The following is a 17,253-nucleotide window of genomic DNA, read 5'->3' on the forward strand; positions in this document are numbered from 1 at the left end:
TTAGTGGTCAATTCTCTGTTTGAATATCCCTGCTATTACACAGGTTCCTTCTGGCCCAGAGTGACCCCCCTGTGGACGACTGCCGAGCGAGAGCATGCATGATTACTAGAGGTTGCCCAAGCTCCAAAGGAAGAACTCCATGATCAACACCCCTGACACTACGTGGAAATGGACACGACTGATGAATGTGAAAAGGTTTCTAGAACTTAAAAGCTTTATAAAAATGTATGTACTTATATTGCAGAAGTGAGTGGCTGAGCCAGCTCTAGGACGTGGGATTTCTGCTTCCGTGTCCAGATCCATTCCCCAGCTGGCCCTGTGTGCTGGCACATTTATTGGAGGTTTGTCTTCTCAGGCTAGAGTTCACAGACCCTGGGAGTCCATGGCAGAGGGCAGGGTGGGGTTAGGGAAGAAACCCCGAGAAAAACACAGTGTGTCTCTGGAAGTCCACTGCACAAGGATTTTTTGGGGGTGTTTGTTCAGTTATGTTATGGACGATAATAGAAATTTGTTTGACTTTAGATCAAATGAGACATTTCAAGCTTTTGGAAGACACTTTGGGTAACAGACCCAAACCCTAGAGTTTCACTTGGTTGAAAAGTGTGAAAGGCAGTGCTAGAGCAAGTAATGGAATCAAGCAAGGTGTTTGAGCAAGGTCAAGGGTTATGATAAACCACTGCACTAGAACAGTGAGCATATCAGACTCACCTGAAGCTTTGCAAGAGGTACACATTCCCAAACCTCACTCCAGACCCACTGATCAGACCTCTGGGGGTATAGTTTCAGTAGGCTCCCTAGGAGATGATTCTGGGCCCAGCTGGATTCGAGAACCACTGCTTTAGACAATAGAGGGTGGTCCTTAAGGGAGGTTGGACATGCAAGAGTAGAAACAGGAAGCTCCTGTAGGAGATGACAGGATATAGGAGAAGAAGCCATCCAGAATACGTTTTTCAGTAACAGTCCACAGAATTAGGGGTGTGATTGCAAAAAGGATGAAAGCAAAGGAAACGATGAATAATGACGAAGTCTGTGTTTCTGTCCCCAAAATAGGAATCATTGAAATGGAAAATCCTGGAGCTGAAAGTGGCCGTATCCAGCTCTACTCTGTGAATTTTGTATTTTTTCTTTTATTCATTCATCAACAGACATGTTTTACGAATATACTACATGCAAATTACTACATTGGGTGCTAGGAAAAGAACTGTGAACAAGGTAAGAAGGACCCTGCCCTCACAGAGCTCACATTAACAGCTAATTCATTCCCATAATTAATCATAACTGCAAAGATGGTAACCAATGAGACATACAGAGTGCTAGGATTACCTGTAATGGGTGATGTAGCTTGGGAGACAGGGAAATATTGTCTTGAGGAAGTAATGTTTGAGCAGATCACTAAGGATGAGCAGGAAGGAGTTAACCTGGTGAAGGTACAAAGGCCAGTGTGAGGAGAGCCCATAGTAAGAGATGGGCAGGGGCCCAAAGTGAGTTGGTGACAGGCAGGGTGGGTCCTTGAGGGCCACCACCAGGACTGTAGTCTATATCTTAAGAACAATGAGAAACCGTTAAAGAGGTTAAGTACAATCAGATCTACAGCTTTAAGTAACTGTCTTTAATTGCATCCTCTTCTTCCCAAATTCTATCCACAAGCATAGATAATTCGTAAGTCCCATTAAAAGCTATGATATGTTGCACATTTGAATAAAAGATGAATGCTTCAGGGCTTCCCTGGTGGCGTAGTGGTTGAGAGTCCGCCTGCCGATGCAGGGGACACGGGTTTGTGCCCTGGTCCGGGAAGATCCCACATGCCGCGGAGCGGCTGGGCCCGTGAGCCATGGCCGCTGAGCCTGCGTGTCCGGAGCCTGTGCTCCGCAACGAGAGAGGCCACAACAGTGAGAGGCCCGTGTACCGCAAAAAAAAAAAGATGAATGCTTCAGGTTGAAGTATATACTCCTACAAGTCCTGTTCTCTATAGTTTGCAAAAGGGTCATGCCTATGGAAACCTCTTGAATTGAGTGACAGTTGTTTTAACTTATATATTACTGTGATCCCTATTACTGTGATAGGAGCCACTCTGGGGCTCCCTGATCTGTGGCCACTCAGCCTCTGCTCCATTATGTCCCTGGGCACCTTCTACTCTGTCATTGAATAGCTCTTTTCATTTGTATGCTTCTCCCAGATTGTGCCCCAGTTGGTCTGTGTTTAACCTCTTGTATAGCCTTCTGGAGAGTCTTTCTTTTACCTCTTCTACAGGACAGCTAGTTTGAGAACTGATCTCATGTACCCCCTTCAAATTTAGTCTTATTCACAAACAGCCCCATTTCCTTCAATAGCTCCTCACGTGATTGTGTTGTTAACAGAAAAAGAGAAACAGGAAGGGTGATCTGATTTGGTGGTGAATAAGATGAGTTCAAAATTGGGTCACTTGGAGGTTGAGTTGACTTCCAAATGGAAACTTCCACAGGCAGGAGCCAGTACAGGAGAGTGGAGCTCAACTCATGGCTGAAAATGGACATTAAGAGTAGACGTCATAATGGGACTTGGTTGTCTACAGGTGTGAGTTTAGAGAGAGGGCTGAGGTGGTGGGGAGAGAGGGGCAAGAGCCATCAAAGAAGAAAAAGTGAGCTAGAGAAAAGATGGGAAATAACAGTTAGTAAGCCAGGTGCTGGGTGCTGGGCAAATATTACCACATTGCAGTCTCCCAATTTTGGGTGTCATTATTCCTGCTTTTCAGACTAGCAGAGTAAGACTTAGTTGGGTCACTTGCCTTAGGGCAAGAGAAGCCCAGAGGCTATGAGCACCTATAACAGTGGGATTGGAGGTGGGAGAAGGAGAGGCAGAAAAGCCTTCTGGCAGAGGGATGGAGCAGTGGTTAACCTAGGTTTATCGGATTGCAAACTCCATGCTTTCTCCATCTTTGCAAATAGGAGAATCCATTTAGAAAAGAGTAGAAGGTCAGAGCTACAGAGAAGCCCAGAAGATGGGACTGGGAAGGGTGAAAAATTAGACAAAATGGAAGCCGTTTGTGACCCTTAGATGTGGGCTTTCAGCAGAAGGTGTGACTGGAAGTGAGACTGCAGGGAGGGAAAGAAGTGTGTGGGAAGAAACAGGAAGCTGCCGTTGGTGTGTATGGTAGTGGGGTTTTATTTTTCTGTTCAGTTGCAAGGTTTTTGCAGAAGGGTAAGAAGGGTATGAGAAGCTAATGGTATCCAAAAACAGGGTTGTTTTTCCGAACCAAAGATCAGAATGAAATAATGATAGGCTCTTGGCAGAGAGTGGAGAGGGAAGAACTTACTTGGCAGGGTACTCATCCATTTGAGAAGTGGGGTTTGAAACTGATAGTTGAGGGAGAGGCAGAATAAACCCTGTGTGGGACAAGGCAGTGGAAGTGATGTCTAGTGCCAGCAGAAGCCTCTTCAGGGAAGAGAGTAAGGTTAGATCCTATACATACAACCATTGCAGAGTGTGGCTAAAATCCAAGTAATTATATTTGATAAATGTAACATCTATCATCTACTGAATGTTTCCTAAGTGCTACCTTATATGCATTACCTTTTCCCATGACACTCCAAATGAAATGAAACTGACATTCAGAGAAATTAAGTAATTTATCCAATTCATACAAGATCATACAGCTAGGAAGTCATGGTCAAAGCCTAAATTTGTCCATTCTCTGAATGACTCAGCTCTACTGAGTCTCCAGGCCGACAAAGATGACCTTATGGAACATATTTGGAGGGAAAACATGAATATGGGTGCATGTTCCTTTTGGAAGAACAGTAATTGATAGGAGTAGAGAATGAACTCAGATGTCAGGGAAGAGGTATGGGAATTCACAGCCTTGGGGACAGATGTTGGGCAACGAGTCATGGATAGGAGCTCATCATAGGAATGGCTATGGGCTACTTGGCCAATGGAAGCCACAGATAGGGAAGATGTGGCTTTCCTAGTATAGATTTCAAAGCTGGTCCAACAAAGGCAAGACACGAGTAGGTTCTTCTAGCATCTCTTAAATAATAAAAATATCACTTAATGAAAAGCAGAGCTTCAGATTATGTCTTGAGTTGCCCAGGAGACAATATGGTCTCCCAGAGAATATAATTCAGCAGAAGAAACTCCCATCTTGGGTTGAATGCAACTAGTTGAAAAAGAACTAGTTGTAAAGTAGAAAGGAAAGGAAATTTGGGGAAATTGATTGTTTCATATGAGCTAGGCATATCAGATACAACCTTGGACATTAAGAAGGTGTATTAAAAATTAGAGAAAATTTAGACCAAAGGCTTTAAAGCAAAGAACTCGAGAAGACTAGAAAGTTCACAAAAGCAAAATTGTGAAGACACAACCATAGTCAGCAGGCAGGAATAAATAGAATAAATAAGAGAAAATAGACACATTGGCCTTATATATTAATATTTTGTCAGTCACTCAGAAACTGTCATCAAATGGTTCAGTTATTGCACGTCAGAGATGGATTTCCGAGAGACAAGCACCATGAAGGAGCTCCACGGATACAGAAATTATGACATGGTCCCTGTCTTTGAGTTGTATACAAAGTTGTCTAGCCCAGTTCTTAAAACGGAGTAGGGACTCAAAAAGTGTCCTCAGAGTCAGACCAGCTTGGGGCCAATAGAATTTTATTATGTTGAATCTGATTAACGAAAGACTGTAATTATTACAATAGCCAGCATTTATTGATGGTTCTCATATGCTAGGCATTATTTGAAGTATTTTCCATATACTTAATATTTATAACAACCCCAAGAAGTAGGCATCATCAGTATCCATATTTTATCCTCATTAGAGGATAAAGAGTTAAGTTACTGGTCCTGTAGAAGGTGGTGGCCATAATCATTAGTCTGTAGTGAAGGTGGTATCTTCACCAATGGCTGATTCTCTTTGAATGATATTCATGAATTGGGAAGTCCTGCTGGAAGGAATTTCATTATAATGTAAGTGGTTTCTGTGTCTGTTACTATATGAATCCTGCTTTACTCATGGGAAGACACATATCCTGTTAGACTAGAAATCCTACTTCCCAGGTTTGTTTTCGTTCTCAAGTCAGTTGACTTTGATGATGAGCTTCTATGCTGTAATTGCTACTGAAGATCTGAACAGTATAGTTGTGGCGTAATGGAGGTGCCTGGACCTGCAGCAGGAAGATTTGGCATCCAAGCCCTACTCTAGGGCTTGGGCAGGTCACCTGCCACTACAGAGGCAGCCAGCAGCAAGCTTAAGATCAGGACTTTGGTTCAAACCCAGCTCTGTCTCTCACATGGCAAGTGACTGTATAAGTTAATGTCAGTGATCTAATCCTGCTGTTACGGACTGAATTGTGTCCCCCACCCCCCCACCCCAATCCATACATTGAAGCCCTAACCCCCAGTGTGACTGCATTTGGAGATAGAGCCTTTAAGGAGGTAATTAAGGTTAAATGAGGTCATAAAGGTGGGCCCTAATCTAACAGGACTGATGCCCTTCCAAGAAGAGGAAGAGACACCAGAGATCTCTCTCTTTTTCTCTCTCTCTGTGCACAGGGAAGAGGCCATGTGAGGACACAGTGAGAAGGCAGCGATATACAAGCCTGGAAGAGAGGCTTCACCAGAAATCAACCCAGATGGCACCTTGATCTTGGACTTCTAGCTTCCTGAACTGTAAGGATATAATTTGTTGTTTGAGCCACCCAGTCTGTGGTATTTTGTTACGGCAGCCCTAGCTGACTAATACACTGCCAAGCCTGCTTTCCTGTGAGGTAGGGATTAATGATAGTACCTAGTCATAGCCTCATCCCATCGCTTTTTCCAAGAGAAGCCATGTAGAAAGCTGAGCATGTTGCCTGGCTCATGATAAGAACTTGATGATTTCAGTTGTTACTGTTATTAATAGTGAAGTGTGGTTTCCTTCCCTGGGCATGACAGTCTCACTCCCCACGTGGTCGGTATGGGGCTGAAATGAGACCTGTGCTTCTTAAAATTTCCCTGGCAAAAGAAGAGAGTGCTCACACCCTCCTGGGGATATGGGCACAAGAAGGAATTTCCACTGGAATGATTTGTGAAGTCTCTCACATTTTATCTTAAAAACCCACACAGATTTTGCATTCTAGTTCATATATAGTTTTAATTTGTACAGCGTTTGCCGTAGTTTCTCAGGGTTGACAGCTGAGGATCTAGACACATGACCTGGTCCTGTGTGCCTCATCCACTTCACTCGCATTTGCGCAGGCCTTTGCAAGTCACAAAGAATTGTTCTGATGTGAGGATTTTGTGGTATGTATTTTTAAAAATCAGCATTACAATTAATCAACTTGGGATACACTATAAAGTGTGTTTCATATTACTAATGAACTACTTGAACCACTGTTAGTGAGCTCCTACTGTGTGCCAGGCATTGGTGTCAGCAGGGTGCCCACTCAGATCCACTCCCAACCTTCCGGAAGCTTACATTCTGGCAGGGTAGGTCGACACTAAACACATAGTCGGATAACTAACTCTTAGAGTAATGGCACATCGTGACAAGGGCTATGAAGGAGAAGGAAAGTAGGCTAGGAAAGCCCGTAGCAGGGGAGAAGGTCAGAGCCCTAGAGCATTCTGAGTACTAATAGATTCCTGGGAAGTCTGGCTTCCTAGGAAGAGTGGTCTGGAAGCAGCCTTCTTGACTGAGGCATCAGTTATTAAGCATTTTAAACTGAATGAATTATTATCACTCATGGTCTGTCAAAGCTCTGGGTGGTCTGTTTTCCACAGCTCCAGGTAGGCTAGTTATGGGGATTTTGTACTGGGGACAGGGTGGTATTTGGCAACTTTTGGGGTGTGATGGGGTGAAGGGCAGTGCTCTTTGCTTTAAATGTACAATGTGGGAAATGGGGATGGGGGACTGAGGGATATTAGAGGTGCCTCTTCTCTCTTTTCTTTTTCCTCCCTGGCAAGTGCGTCTGCTCTTTGCAGACTTGTCCAGGAGTCAGTTAACAGGTGAGAACTGCTTTACAAATCACAGCCTCGGTCTCCAAAGTGCCAAACGTGGAAGCCCCCTCCATTTTTTGCCTGTCCTTCCAGCTCCTAATAGAGGGTGGATGCAGCATTTTGTGTGTTGGAGATGGTGTGGGTGGGGGAGTTGTCCCCAGCACCTTGACCTGGAAGTCTGGGGTCCCCTGTAGCCCTCTGAACTCTGGCTTTACCCGTAAGAGGGGTGCAGAGAGGTTACCCCGACACCTGCTCTTCTTCTCATCCCTGCCCCCACTGCCCTTCCTAATTGCTTCCACACCCCTGGCCACTCCTTTTTTTCCCCTTGGAGGCCTTAGCACAGCAAACAGGCAGATGGAGGAAGGGTGTAAGATTATTGTAGGGAAGGGGAGGAATTTTCCATTAATAATAATAACAAGAATAATAATGCTTCTCATGTTGGCACAGCACTCGCCAGTTTACCAAGTGCATTCACACCTGTGATCTCCTTGGATTCCAGAGGTGGGAAGTTATGACACTGGTGTTCTGGTGGTCAGCCTTTGACACTGCCCCCATGTTCAAGCAGGCCACCTTTTCCACAGACATGAGCCCATTGAGGTGTCCAGGCCTTTACTTAAGCACAGGCCCCAATGAATGCCCCCCATAAATGCCCTCTCTTTGCTCCTGTCAATTGCAGTTTCAACAAGCCCCCACCATGTCTGTGAAACTTTATCAAATACTCTCGTCTCCTGAAAAAGAGTCCAAGCAAAAAAGGGTCTCAGAGACCATGTGGTCTAACCTCGTCACTAGCCCAGAGAGAAAAAGGGTAGGTTAAGGTCACGCAGCTTGTCAGGAACAGAGCCAGGGCTCAGACACCCATGTGCCACCCACACACACTCCTGCAGCTCCTCCTCCCGATACCCTGGGTAGCTGCACACTTCGTCTCCTGGGGCTTCTCAGCGTTCGAACAGTAGGGTCTTCGCATGTCCGGTGGTTTTCAAGAGTGTGACTCGTTAGCCCTATTTTACTTTCGGTGGGGGTTGGGGGGAGGTGGGATGGGGTCAGAGGAGCCCGCCGTCCTCAGGAATTCTGTGGGGCATTCTTTTATGAAGTTAAGACTCCAAGTGTATGAAAACGTTGGTTTCACAAACAGGAGGCGACTCAGCTCCGGGACGAGTCCCTAACACACCAGTCCCTAACAGACCCCTAGCTGCCCTGGCCCAGGAGACACCTGTACCCACAGCGCCCGGCCTTCGACCCCCGCTACCCGCTCCACGCGCCCACGCTTCTCACCCCGGCTCCACCGCCCGTCTCTCCCTTGTCCTCTCTGGCCTCTAGATCGTTCGGTTCTCCCCTCCCCACCAAGCAACAAGTGTGGGCACCACTTTTCTTCTTACCGCGGCCTCGGTCCATGGCGCCAGCGATCGATCGCGCGGAGCAGGGCGCGGTGCCTCCGGCGGGGCCGGCGGCTGCGGGCGTGCGGCGCTCTCCAGTCCCGCCCGCTGGAGCGCCCTCCGCGCGTCCCCTCCCCCGACAGGATGCTTGCCCAGCGCCTCCGCCCGCCCTCGCCTGCGCCTGCACGCCGCTCCCGGAATAGACCCGGAGCCCGCCTCGCCCCCTGGGCCGCGGTGTTCCTTGTCCCGCACACGCTCCGCGCCACGCCCTGCCTTTCACAAGTCCTCATGCCCCTCCGTGAGGGGCTAGAGGACCCACATCCCAGTTCACACGCTTTCTTTCGTACCCGCGCCCGTGCTTCCTACCCCCGTCCAGACCAACGCGTTGTTCAGCTCTGCTTGCATTACGCTAGTGACGAGGGGCTTACTACTGCACTTCCCAGCCCGGTCCATTTTCAGATTGTACAGACTGTTAGAACCTGTTTTTCAACAGTGGAATCAAAATCTCTTTGCCTGCCGCTGCCACCCATTTCCTGGCTTTTGGTTTATCTTTTCCATTAAACAGGTCTTTCCTGGGCACCTTCTAGTGCGAGACAGTGGACCAAACTCTATGCTGGTACAGTGTCAATAATGGTGTAAAAGAGGAGTGAAGTAATAAAGATCTTTAAAAAATAAAACCACCTGGGAAAAGGAGAGAAAGAGAGGATTGCTAAAAGGTGGGCAATGGCTTGAGACACATCCAACTTTCGAGGTTCCCTGTGCACTAAAACGTGAAGAATGCCAACACGGAGTGATAAAAATTGTGGAAATGAACACTTTTTTAGCATACAAATGCAGTGCAATGTTAAGTGTGCTCTTCCCAAAATAATTACAGGATGTAGAAAAAATATTGCTATGGCCAGTGTGGTCAGGAATGGGATTTAGGTTTAAAGTTGTATGAAGAATGTCAACATCTTTCATCCTATTAGTGTGTCTCTGTGAAAGTAGGTCCAAACCGTTTATAGACAATATGAAATGTCTAAATTTAAGACCCTTCATAAAGTGAAGTCCAGGCTTAGTTCTCCTTCTAGACACTCCTCCTCCCCAAGATAGGCCAGGTCACAGTTTGAAGTTTTGGCTAGGCCACTCCTTTACTTAGAACATTCTGGCATTGGGACCATCTTGTGCAAAGGCGCAAGGGAGGACTTGGGAAAAAGCATCCTGCGTTTTCCTGGCCTGGGACTATTTCCTCCATTGCTTTGATGGGCAAGTTGAAATTAGCCCTGGCTTCGCCAGATTGCATCAGTAGTTTGCTTAGTATATCTGTGTATGAGCACAGAGGAAGTATGGTGTAGTGAAAAAACAGCGGGATTGGAGTCTGAACACTTGTGTGTGATCTCTTGCTCTTCTAATTACTAAGTGTACAACTTTAAGCCTTTGAGGTTTGCTTGCTCATCTGTGCTGTGGGAAACCTCATACTGACCTCATAAGGCTGTTAGGAGGGCAAATGAAATGATGGTACAAACCCACTTTGTAATCCTTAAATAGCTGTGAGCCGTTATTGTTTGCCAATTCCTCTTTGTTCCTGCCCACTTTTCCAATTTGAAAAGGTCAGTTTAAATTCTAAAGCAGACAACCAACGATTTACAAGTGGGTTAACTTCTAAAAGTTCACTGTTTGAATTCTGAAACACTTGGAAACAAGGCTATAAATTGTAGTCAAGTTTCCAGGCTAGCCCATTTATACTTTAAAAAGCATAATATTTCACTTGAAGTAAATTTTAAAAATATGTAAAACGTAACTGTTGCAAGAACAGATGGAGGCTTAGAACTTTTAGAAACTTTAAGAAACTTTCAGACTCTGGATGTTTAGAAGAGAATTGGAACAGAAAAATCAAAAAAGCTGAAGGGAATTTATATGCACCTATGGAAGAAATTTTGGAGTGGAATTAACTGAGCTGTGGTCTAGGAAAGATGTAAAAATGGGAGAACACAGTCTGTGCACAGTTTTCCTAAGGATTAACAAAGAAGTCACTCTGAAGGTGTAGTGGTTCTGGTTTAATAATTACCCATAATGCCCACTAGGTGGCACTGTTGACTAAATTGACTACAGCTTGGTTGCTGTTAGGATACTGGGTGAGGTGGATGAGGAGGCTGTGGGTTTGGGACAAGGAATAACTATATTTTTCTGTACTTTTCCTTTACTTAGGCCTATAGTCACCATAAAAACTATCCCCACTTTTCATCAGTCCACTTAGGAACGTTTGTTGCATTCTGTGCCAATTTCTATTGGGAGAACTAACGCTAAGTAGAAATGATCTCCATCCTTAAGGAACCTACAATCTAGTAGAAGAGATAAATATGTACAAAATAATTTAATTAAAAATTATTATGTGAAAAGTGCCAGAGGAGAGATAAAGTGTTCTTGGAATTCATTCAGACAAAGCAAGAATATCTTACTGATCATGGAGACAGTAATGGATGACAGACACTTAGGTGAGCCTGCAATGAGAAGATAACATTACAGGCAGTGAAAACAGTGAGAGCAAAGATATAGAGATAGAAAACTGCAGGATGTGTCTGTAAAGAAGTTTGGTCTGGCTAGATTGTAGGGTATCAGGTGGGAAGTGCTGGAATGAGAATGGGGATGGAAGTTGTGGATGCCAATGTCTGGTTTCTCCTCCCTTTTCCACTTCCCTGTATGAATGCAATTCTCTGGAAAGGACTTTTAGGATCTGCCTCATATCTTCCCTTTTCTTATTGTTGTACTAAGTTTTCTAGGTTTGCCTGGTACTTGTCTAAAGAAGTCTGTGTGGAGAGCTCCAGCTCTGTAAAAAGATATCAAATTTGGTCCCAGTGAACAATTCCAGGAAAAAAGCTTTCAGCTCCCACATGCTCCTAGTCTTGTGAAAACAAATGATACTCCCTAGTCTCATTCTTAGCTTATCAGGTGCAACTGGGAAGCCCTGGGAAAGAAAAATTGGGAGACTAAATGTTCTTTGTCCTAGTGAGAGAAGCAAACTTTAGCCTTCTAACCTGTCACTTTGCCTCCAGGTCTGCTTCCATCGTGGCTGCTACAGTGACCGTTCCATGGTTCCAATCAGATCCCCCTTAAAAATACTTGATGGCTCTCCTTTGTCCTCAACGTAGAGTTCAGATTCCTTACTATAGTATTTGGGGTGCCTTCCTCACTAAGCTCCAACCCACCATTCCTCGGAGCAGACAAGCAGTGATCTCAGGAGACCCTGGGAAGAGTAAGAAAAACCATCGACTGGGGACTCAGATCTGGGTTCTTGAACTGACTCTGTTACTGTGTCACTCTCAGTTCTTCCGTTGGGTCATCAATGTATAATTTCCTACTTAGGTCTCTCCTTACCTCTTCATGGCCCCCCAGATTGCAAGTGCTATGAGGGTGGGTGCTGTGTCTTACTTGTTGCGAGGTCTCTAGGGCCTAGCACAGTGCCCGGAACCTAGTAAGTGGTAGCAAGTATTGTGGGGTGAGTCAGTGAATAAATGCTCAAGGACTCAACGAGGTTTCTATTAATGCAGGTATTTTTGGGGTGGTCTCCTTTATCCTCTGGGATTGTTTATTTGCTTATCTATTTGCAGAGGAAAATGAGATTGCAATGATGTGTTCTGGGAGCAATGCCTCTGTGTTTCCCAGCCCCACTGCCTGCCACTGCGGACATGCAGCCCAACCCATGGGGCTTCTTCTTGGCTCAGGGCCCTGCTCCCAAACTCCTTTGTGCAGGGTGAGCCCCAGAGCCCCTTGCTCGAGTGTCTGCCCAATGCTGGTCGCTGGATGAAAACCTCTCTTTTTCCACTCAGCACAATGTCCCCATTATAGCCCCTATCCAGGGAAATGACACATGCCTGCTGGTCCACCCTGGGCCCCGGAAAGCAGATAGAGATCTGAGTGGCGGCTGCTGGGAGAAGGAGAGTTTCATGGCTGGATGAAAACCTCTCCTTTTGTTGTACCTTCAGGTTTCGGTTCCAAGGCACCTGGCTCCTACCTGCACCCAGGCCACAGGTTCACCTTCAACTGTCACAGAGCCCGGAGCACTGTTGTGTCTGGAGGAAAAGGAGCTTTTATTCTTGTGCCCCAATGCTGCACATCCCTTCCCCTCAGGTCCTTCCTCAAGAAAAGAGCACTCTTGGCTCCTTAAGTGAGGCTCACAGGCCGAAGTGCCCACAGGACCAGTCAGGGGAGGTCTGTGTGTGAGCTGACCACCTGGCAAAGCAGAGCACTCTTGTTCCAGCTGAAAGGCCAGGAGCCAGCAACTCAGGGAAATGTGGCCAGGGGGAACATGGGCCTGGAGTGGCCAGATCTTAAGACTTTTCAGAAGAACCCGGGAGTCCAGATTTCAGCTTTTGATTTTAAAATGTTGGTAACTAAGTTCAACTGTTTTAAAACATTGCAAGGGCCAACTAAAATACCCCTGTGGGCTTAAGCTGGCATACAGCCTATGCCTTTGGAACCCTGAGAAAAACTGTGGGTCCACGAAGACGTCTAGAGAGTCTGTCCAGCTGGGTGCCTCTACCTGGGGGCCAAGGTGATACCCAACCCTTAACACTGCAGCAGGGACTAACTCTCTTTTGTCTTTTTTTTTTTTTTTTTTTTTACGGTACGCGGGCCTCTCACTGTTGTGGCCTCTCCCGTTGCGGAGCACAGGCTCCAGACGCGCAGGCCCAGCGGCCATGGCTCATGGGCCCAGCCGCTCCGCGGCATGTGGGATCTTCCCGGACCGGGGCACGAACCCGTGTCCCTTGCATCGGCAGGTGGACTCCCAACCACTGTGCCACCAGGGAAGCCCCCAAGGGACTAACTCTCTTTTGAAAGGCTGTGCTGCATGCTCCCTGTTCATCTCTAGGCTGCAGGCTGATGCCAGGGTGCAGAGTCTAAAGCGAATTTCTTAAACCTGGAACTAGAAAAACTTTAGAGCTGAGAGGAGCCTGAGAGATAAGCCAGTCTGATTGCTTCGTTTGTCCGATGAGGAAACTGAGGCCAAGAGAGGGGAAGAAAGCTTGCCTGAAATCACACAAGAGCTTAGAGACAGAACCAGGAGTGGTGCCCAGGGCGCTAGACTTGATGTCAGGTTCTGCCACATACAGCTGTGAAACCTTGAATGAATTACTTATCAAAGGCTCAGCCATGAATGAATTACTTATCAAGAGCTCAATTTCCTCATCTGTAAAATGAGGATGAAAGTACCCAGAGGATTAAGTGAGATCTGTAAAGTGCTTAGTGTAAAAATGCAAGTTATTGTAATCAAGTGGGTTTCCTCTGGAGATATTGTCAGATGCTTATGGAAATACTAAGGAACACTGAAATCTCTGCCACACATCCAGGCTGCCCCCTGCAGGGAGTTTTGTGTAAACCAGACCATTGGAAATGTGATAGATTCTGCCAGCTTCCTCCTTCCCTGTAGGAACATCTGATACCCTTAGATACGAGGACTATGGAGCTTCTAGCTCCTGTTACCCACAGAGTCTGAGAAGGGGTGGCATTGTGTAGGTATATTTTAAAAAATTAAATAGTGCTGTTATTTTGTCAGAAGGACAAATTGACAGTTTCTCCTGATCCAGGTGGGCAAGACCCTGTGTGCTAGGCAGTCCCATTTCTTTTGTATGACAATGAATTCTTTATCTACAAGAGAGCTTTGGGAGCAAAAAAGGCTTTTGGTCCAGGCCCTACAAGCACTTTCCATGACTGACCGAGGCACATTTTGACCCCTTCACATGTGCTCACTAGGCTTCCCTAGTGAGTCCCATGGCCCGTCGGTCACTCTGGCGGGGGCAGATGCCTGCACTACTAAAACTGGGATCGCGTAATCTCCCTCACACAGAGAGCAAAGCTGACAATATTAATTCACCCTGGGGGCCACTGTGTTTGTCACAGCTCCGTTAGTGGCAAGTGACATAATCACAACTCAAACCAGCTAAAACCAAAAAGGCAATTTATTAGCTCAGAAGGTAACTGGGGATTTGAAGGGTGAAGTTGGATTTAAGATAAGCTTAGATCCAGGAACACAAACAGAGTGGTTGTTACTTTCTTTCCATTTCCTGACTCCACCCTCCTCTGTTTAGTCTTCAGGTGGTGTCTCAATCTGTAGCAAAGAAGGCCACAAGGCTCCAGGCCTGCACACCTTTACTGGTGGAAATTAAGGTGAGAAAGGCTTGCCTCTCATCCTGTAGTTCCAGCACCGGCCCAGAGGGGGCACTGATTGGGTGAAGCACCTGATCTAAGAATGGGGGAGATGCTGAGCAAACACACCTCCCCTGCAGCCAGGTGCTGTGCCTGAAGCACATCATTCAGTCCTTACCAGCTAATGAAATAAGTGCTGTTATTCCTGTTTTGCAAGTCTAATTTCATGTGGTGTATTAGTTTGCTAGGGTTGTTGTAACAAAATACCACAGATTGGACTTCCCTGGTGGTGCAGTGGTTAAGAATCTGCCTGCCAATGCAGGGGGCATGGGTTCGATTCCTGGTCCGGGAAGATCCCACATGCCACGGAGCATCTACACCCATGCACCACAACTACTGAGCCTGCGCTCTAGAGCCTGTGTGCCACAACTGCTGAGCCCACGCTCTAGAGCTCGCAAGCCACAACTACTGAAGCCCGCGTGCCTAGAGCCCGTGCTCTGCAACAAGAGAAGCCACTGCAATGAGAAGCCTGTGCACCACAATGAAGGGTAGCCCCCACTAGCCACAACTAGAGAAAGCCTGCACACAGCAACGAACACCCAATGCAGCCAAAAATAAAACAAACAAAAAAAACTCCCCAAAACATATTAGTACCACAGACTGGGTGGCTTAAACAATGGAAATTTATTTTCTCCTGGTTCTAGAGACTGGAAGTCCACAAGCCAGGTGTTAGCAGAGTTGGTTTCCCCTGTGGCTTCTGTCTTTGGCTTGCAGATGGTAGCCTTCCTGCTGCCTCATCACCTGGTCTTTCCTCTGTGCACCTACATCCCTGGCGTCTCTCCCTGTGTCCTACTCTCCTCTTCTTATAAGGATATCAGTCAAATTGGAATAGGGCTCATCCTCACAGCCTCATTTTAACTTATCACCTCTTTAAAGGCCCTGTCTCAAATACAGCCACATTCTGAGGAAATGGGGGTTAGGGCTTCAACATATGAATTTGACGGGGGGGACACAGTTTAGCCCATAACCCTCCCTAGTAAATGGTGAGGCTGAGATTTTTACTCAGAGAGGCTGAGTCTAGCCATGGTGCTGTCATGTTTCTGCCACAGCTCAGGGTAGTGCCCACATAGGCAAAGTGTTTACAACCCAGACCAGCAGTGGGAGGGATGGTATCCAATGAAAACCTTAGCAAACAGGAAGTCCCTGGTGGAATATGAGAGTTTTGGCTCCCTGGGGTGGCTGGGGCTAACCAGATCCTGCCTGATTGTCAAAGTACTTGTGTTTTCTTTTCCCTGAAGCATCTTCAGTTTGTTTTCCTTTAACTTCCTGAAGACCAGTCCTCATGAAGAAAGTGAGGGAATACTCATCCTTACTTCCCTCCCACTTCTGTCAGAGGGAACAATATTTCCCAAAGTGTGGAATTCAGACTAGTGCTGAATATGTAAGGTAAGTGTAGATGTGACTCAGGCCAACATATTTGAAGAGTTATGAATTTATTTGAATTTGCATTAACAGCATAAAATTGGTCCTTATTTGATATTGATAAACAGAAGAGTTAGGAACAAGTCAATTGAAAAAAAAAATCACATAGATATCATTAAGTAAATAAATAATCTGATGAAACTTGTGGAGGTGGTGTTTGAGTGACTGAAATTTGGGAAACACTGGGATAGTTTACCCCCGAGGAGGAAACCCTTTTGGTTATGGGCATAGATGCCCACCTTACTTTTTTGACCTAATTTATCTATACTCTTGGCCCTTATTTGCCCTGAGGACTAGCCATGGGGGCGACTGCAGGCCTTTGGTGTCTCTGCCCATGCCCCTGTGCCAATCACATTGGAGGCCAGGTGAAGAGGCAAGTGGACGCTTGGGTGATAGTGAGACGCCAGCCCTTGTCGTCATGGCTTCTGGGTTTTATTTATTTAGAGTCTTGCTCTAGGGCTTCTGAATAGCTTGGCAGTGGCCCACAGCTCTGTATGTAAAAGCAGGTATTTATCACTGTGAGATCAAGAGTTTTGGCAACTTGAAGTCTGATGTGGAATAAAGTATTTAAAATTTAATTACACATGGGGCATTAACAGAATTGGCATAACTCTGCAAGCTCAATTCATAATCTCTGTGAATTTTAGCCGTGCTTTGTTACCCTTAAATCCCAAGCCCTTCTACTCTACATTTGGCTCTGTTCAGTGGCCAGCTGCAGCTGCTGACACCATCCACAGCCAGACCCCATGTTTCCACACCAGGTGCCTTGTGAGGATGAGCAGCTCTGGATACAGGAGAACTGGCTGCTTGTCCTGATCTGCTCAAATGCTCAGTGGGCCTGTTCTATGGCTGCAAAATGCAACCATTGTATTGGCTTTAAGCTCTAACCTTCTGTGATTTCTGTGGCCCCCCAGGTCGTGTTCTGCTTTATTAACATAAGGTTGTGCTCCAGTGTCCAGAGAGGTCATGTGCACAGGTAAAGGGATCCCTTCTAGAACTTCAGAAAGTCAGACACAAAATGTTGTTATGTCTGTCCAAAAAAAGAAAGATGGTTTATAGCAGCAATTCTCAAACTTCACTGTGTGTGTGAATCACCTAGGAGTCTTATTAAAATATGGGTTCGGGTCTTCCCTGGTGGCGCAGTGGTTGAGAGTCCGCCTGCCGATGCAGGGGACACGGGCTCGTGCCCCGGTCCGGGAAGATCCCACATGCCGCGGAGCGGCTGGGCCCGTGAGCCATGGCCGCTGAGCCTGCGCGTCCGGAGCCTGTGCTCCACAACGGCAGAGGCCACAACAGTGAGAGGCCCGCGTACCGCAAAAAAA

At 46.4% G+C, this 17,253-nt stretch overlaps 1 protein-coding gene and 1 long non-coding RNA gene across 4 annotated transcripts in view; one reads left to right on the forward strand and one right to left on the reverse strand.

The window, feature by feature from the left end:
• Positions 1-8,446, reverse strand: part of AFAP1L1 (actin filament associated protein 1 like 1) — a 71,398-nt gene extending 62,952 nt beyond the window's left edge. For all 3 annotated transcript variants that reach the window (XM_032625377.1, XM_032625374.1, XM_032625373.1), the window contains exon 1: positions 8,330-8,446. In XM_032625377.1, the coding sequence (XP_032481268.1) occupies positions 8,330-8,345 (16 nt within the window). In that variant the 5' untranslated portion in view covers positions 8,346-8,446. The remainder of the gene's footprint in view (positions 1-8,329) is intronic.
• On the forward strand, positions 55-5,648 carry LOC116750580. The gene is made up of 3 exons (XR_004349044.1): positions 55-195; positions 1,051-1,212; positions 5,532-5,648. It is a non-coding gene; the product is annotated as an uncharacterized LOC116750580 (long non-coding RNA).
• Positions 8,447-17,253: the final 8,807 nt, after the last annotated feature.

This window comes from Phocoena sinus, chromosome 3 (genome assembly GCF_008692025.1).
Source record: "Phocoena sinus isolate mPhoSin1 chromosome 3, mPhoSin1.pri, whole genome shotgun sequence".
Lineage (NCBI taxonomy): Eukaryota > Metazoa > Chordata > Mammalia > Artiodactyla > Phocoenidae > Phocoena > Phocoena sinus.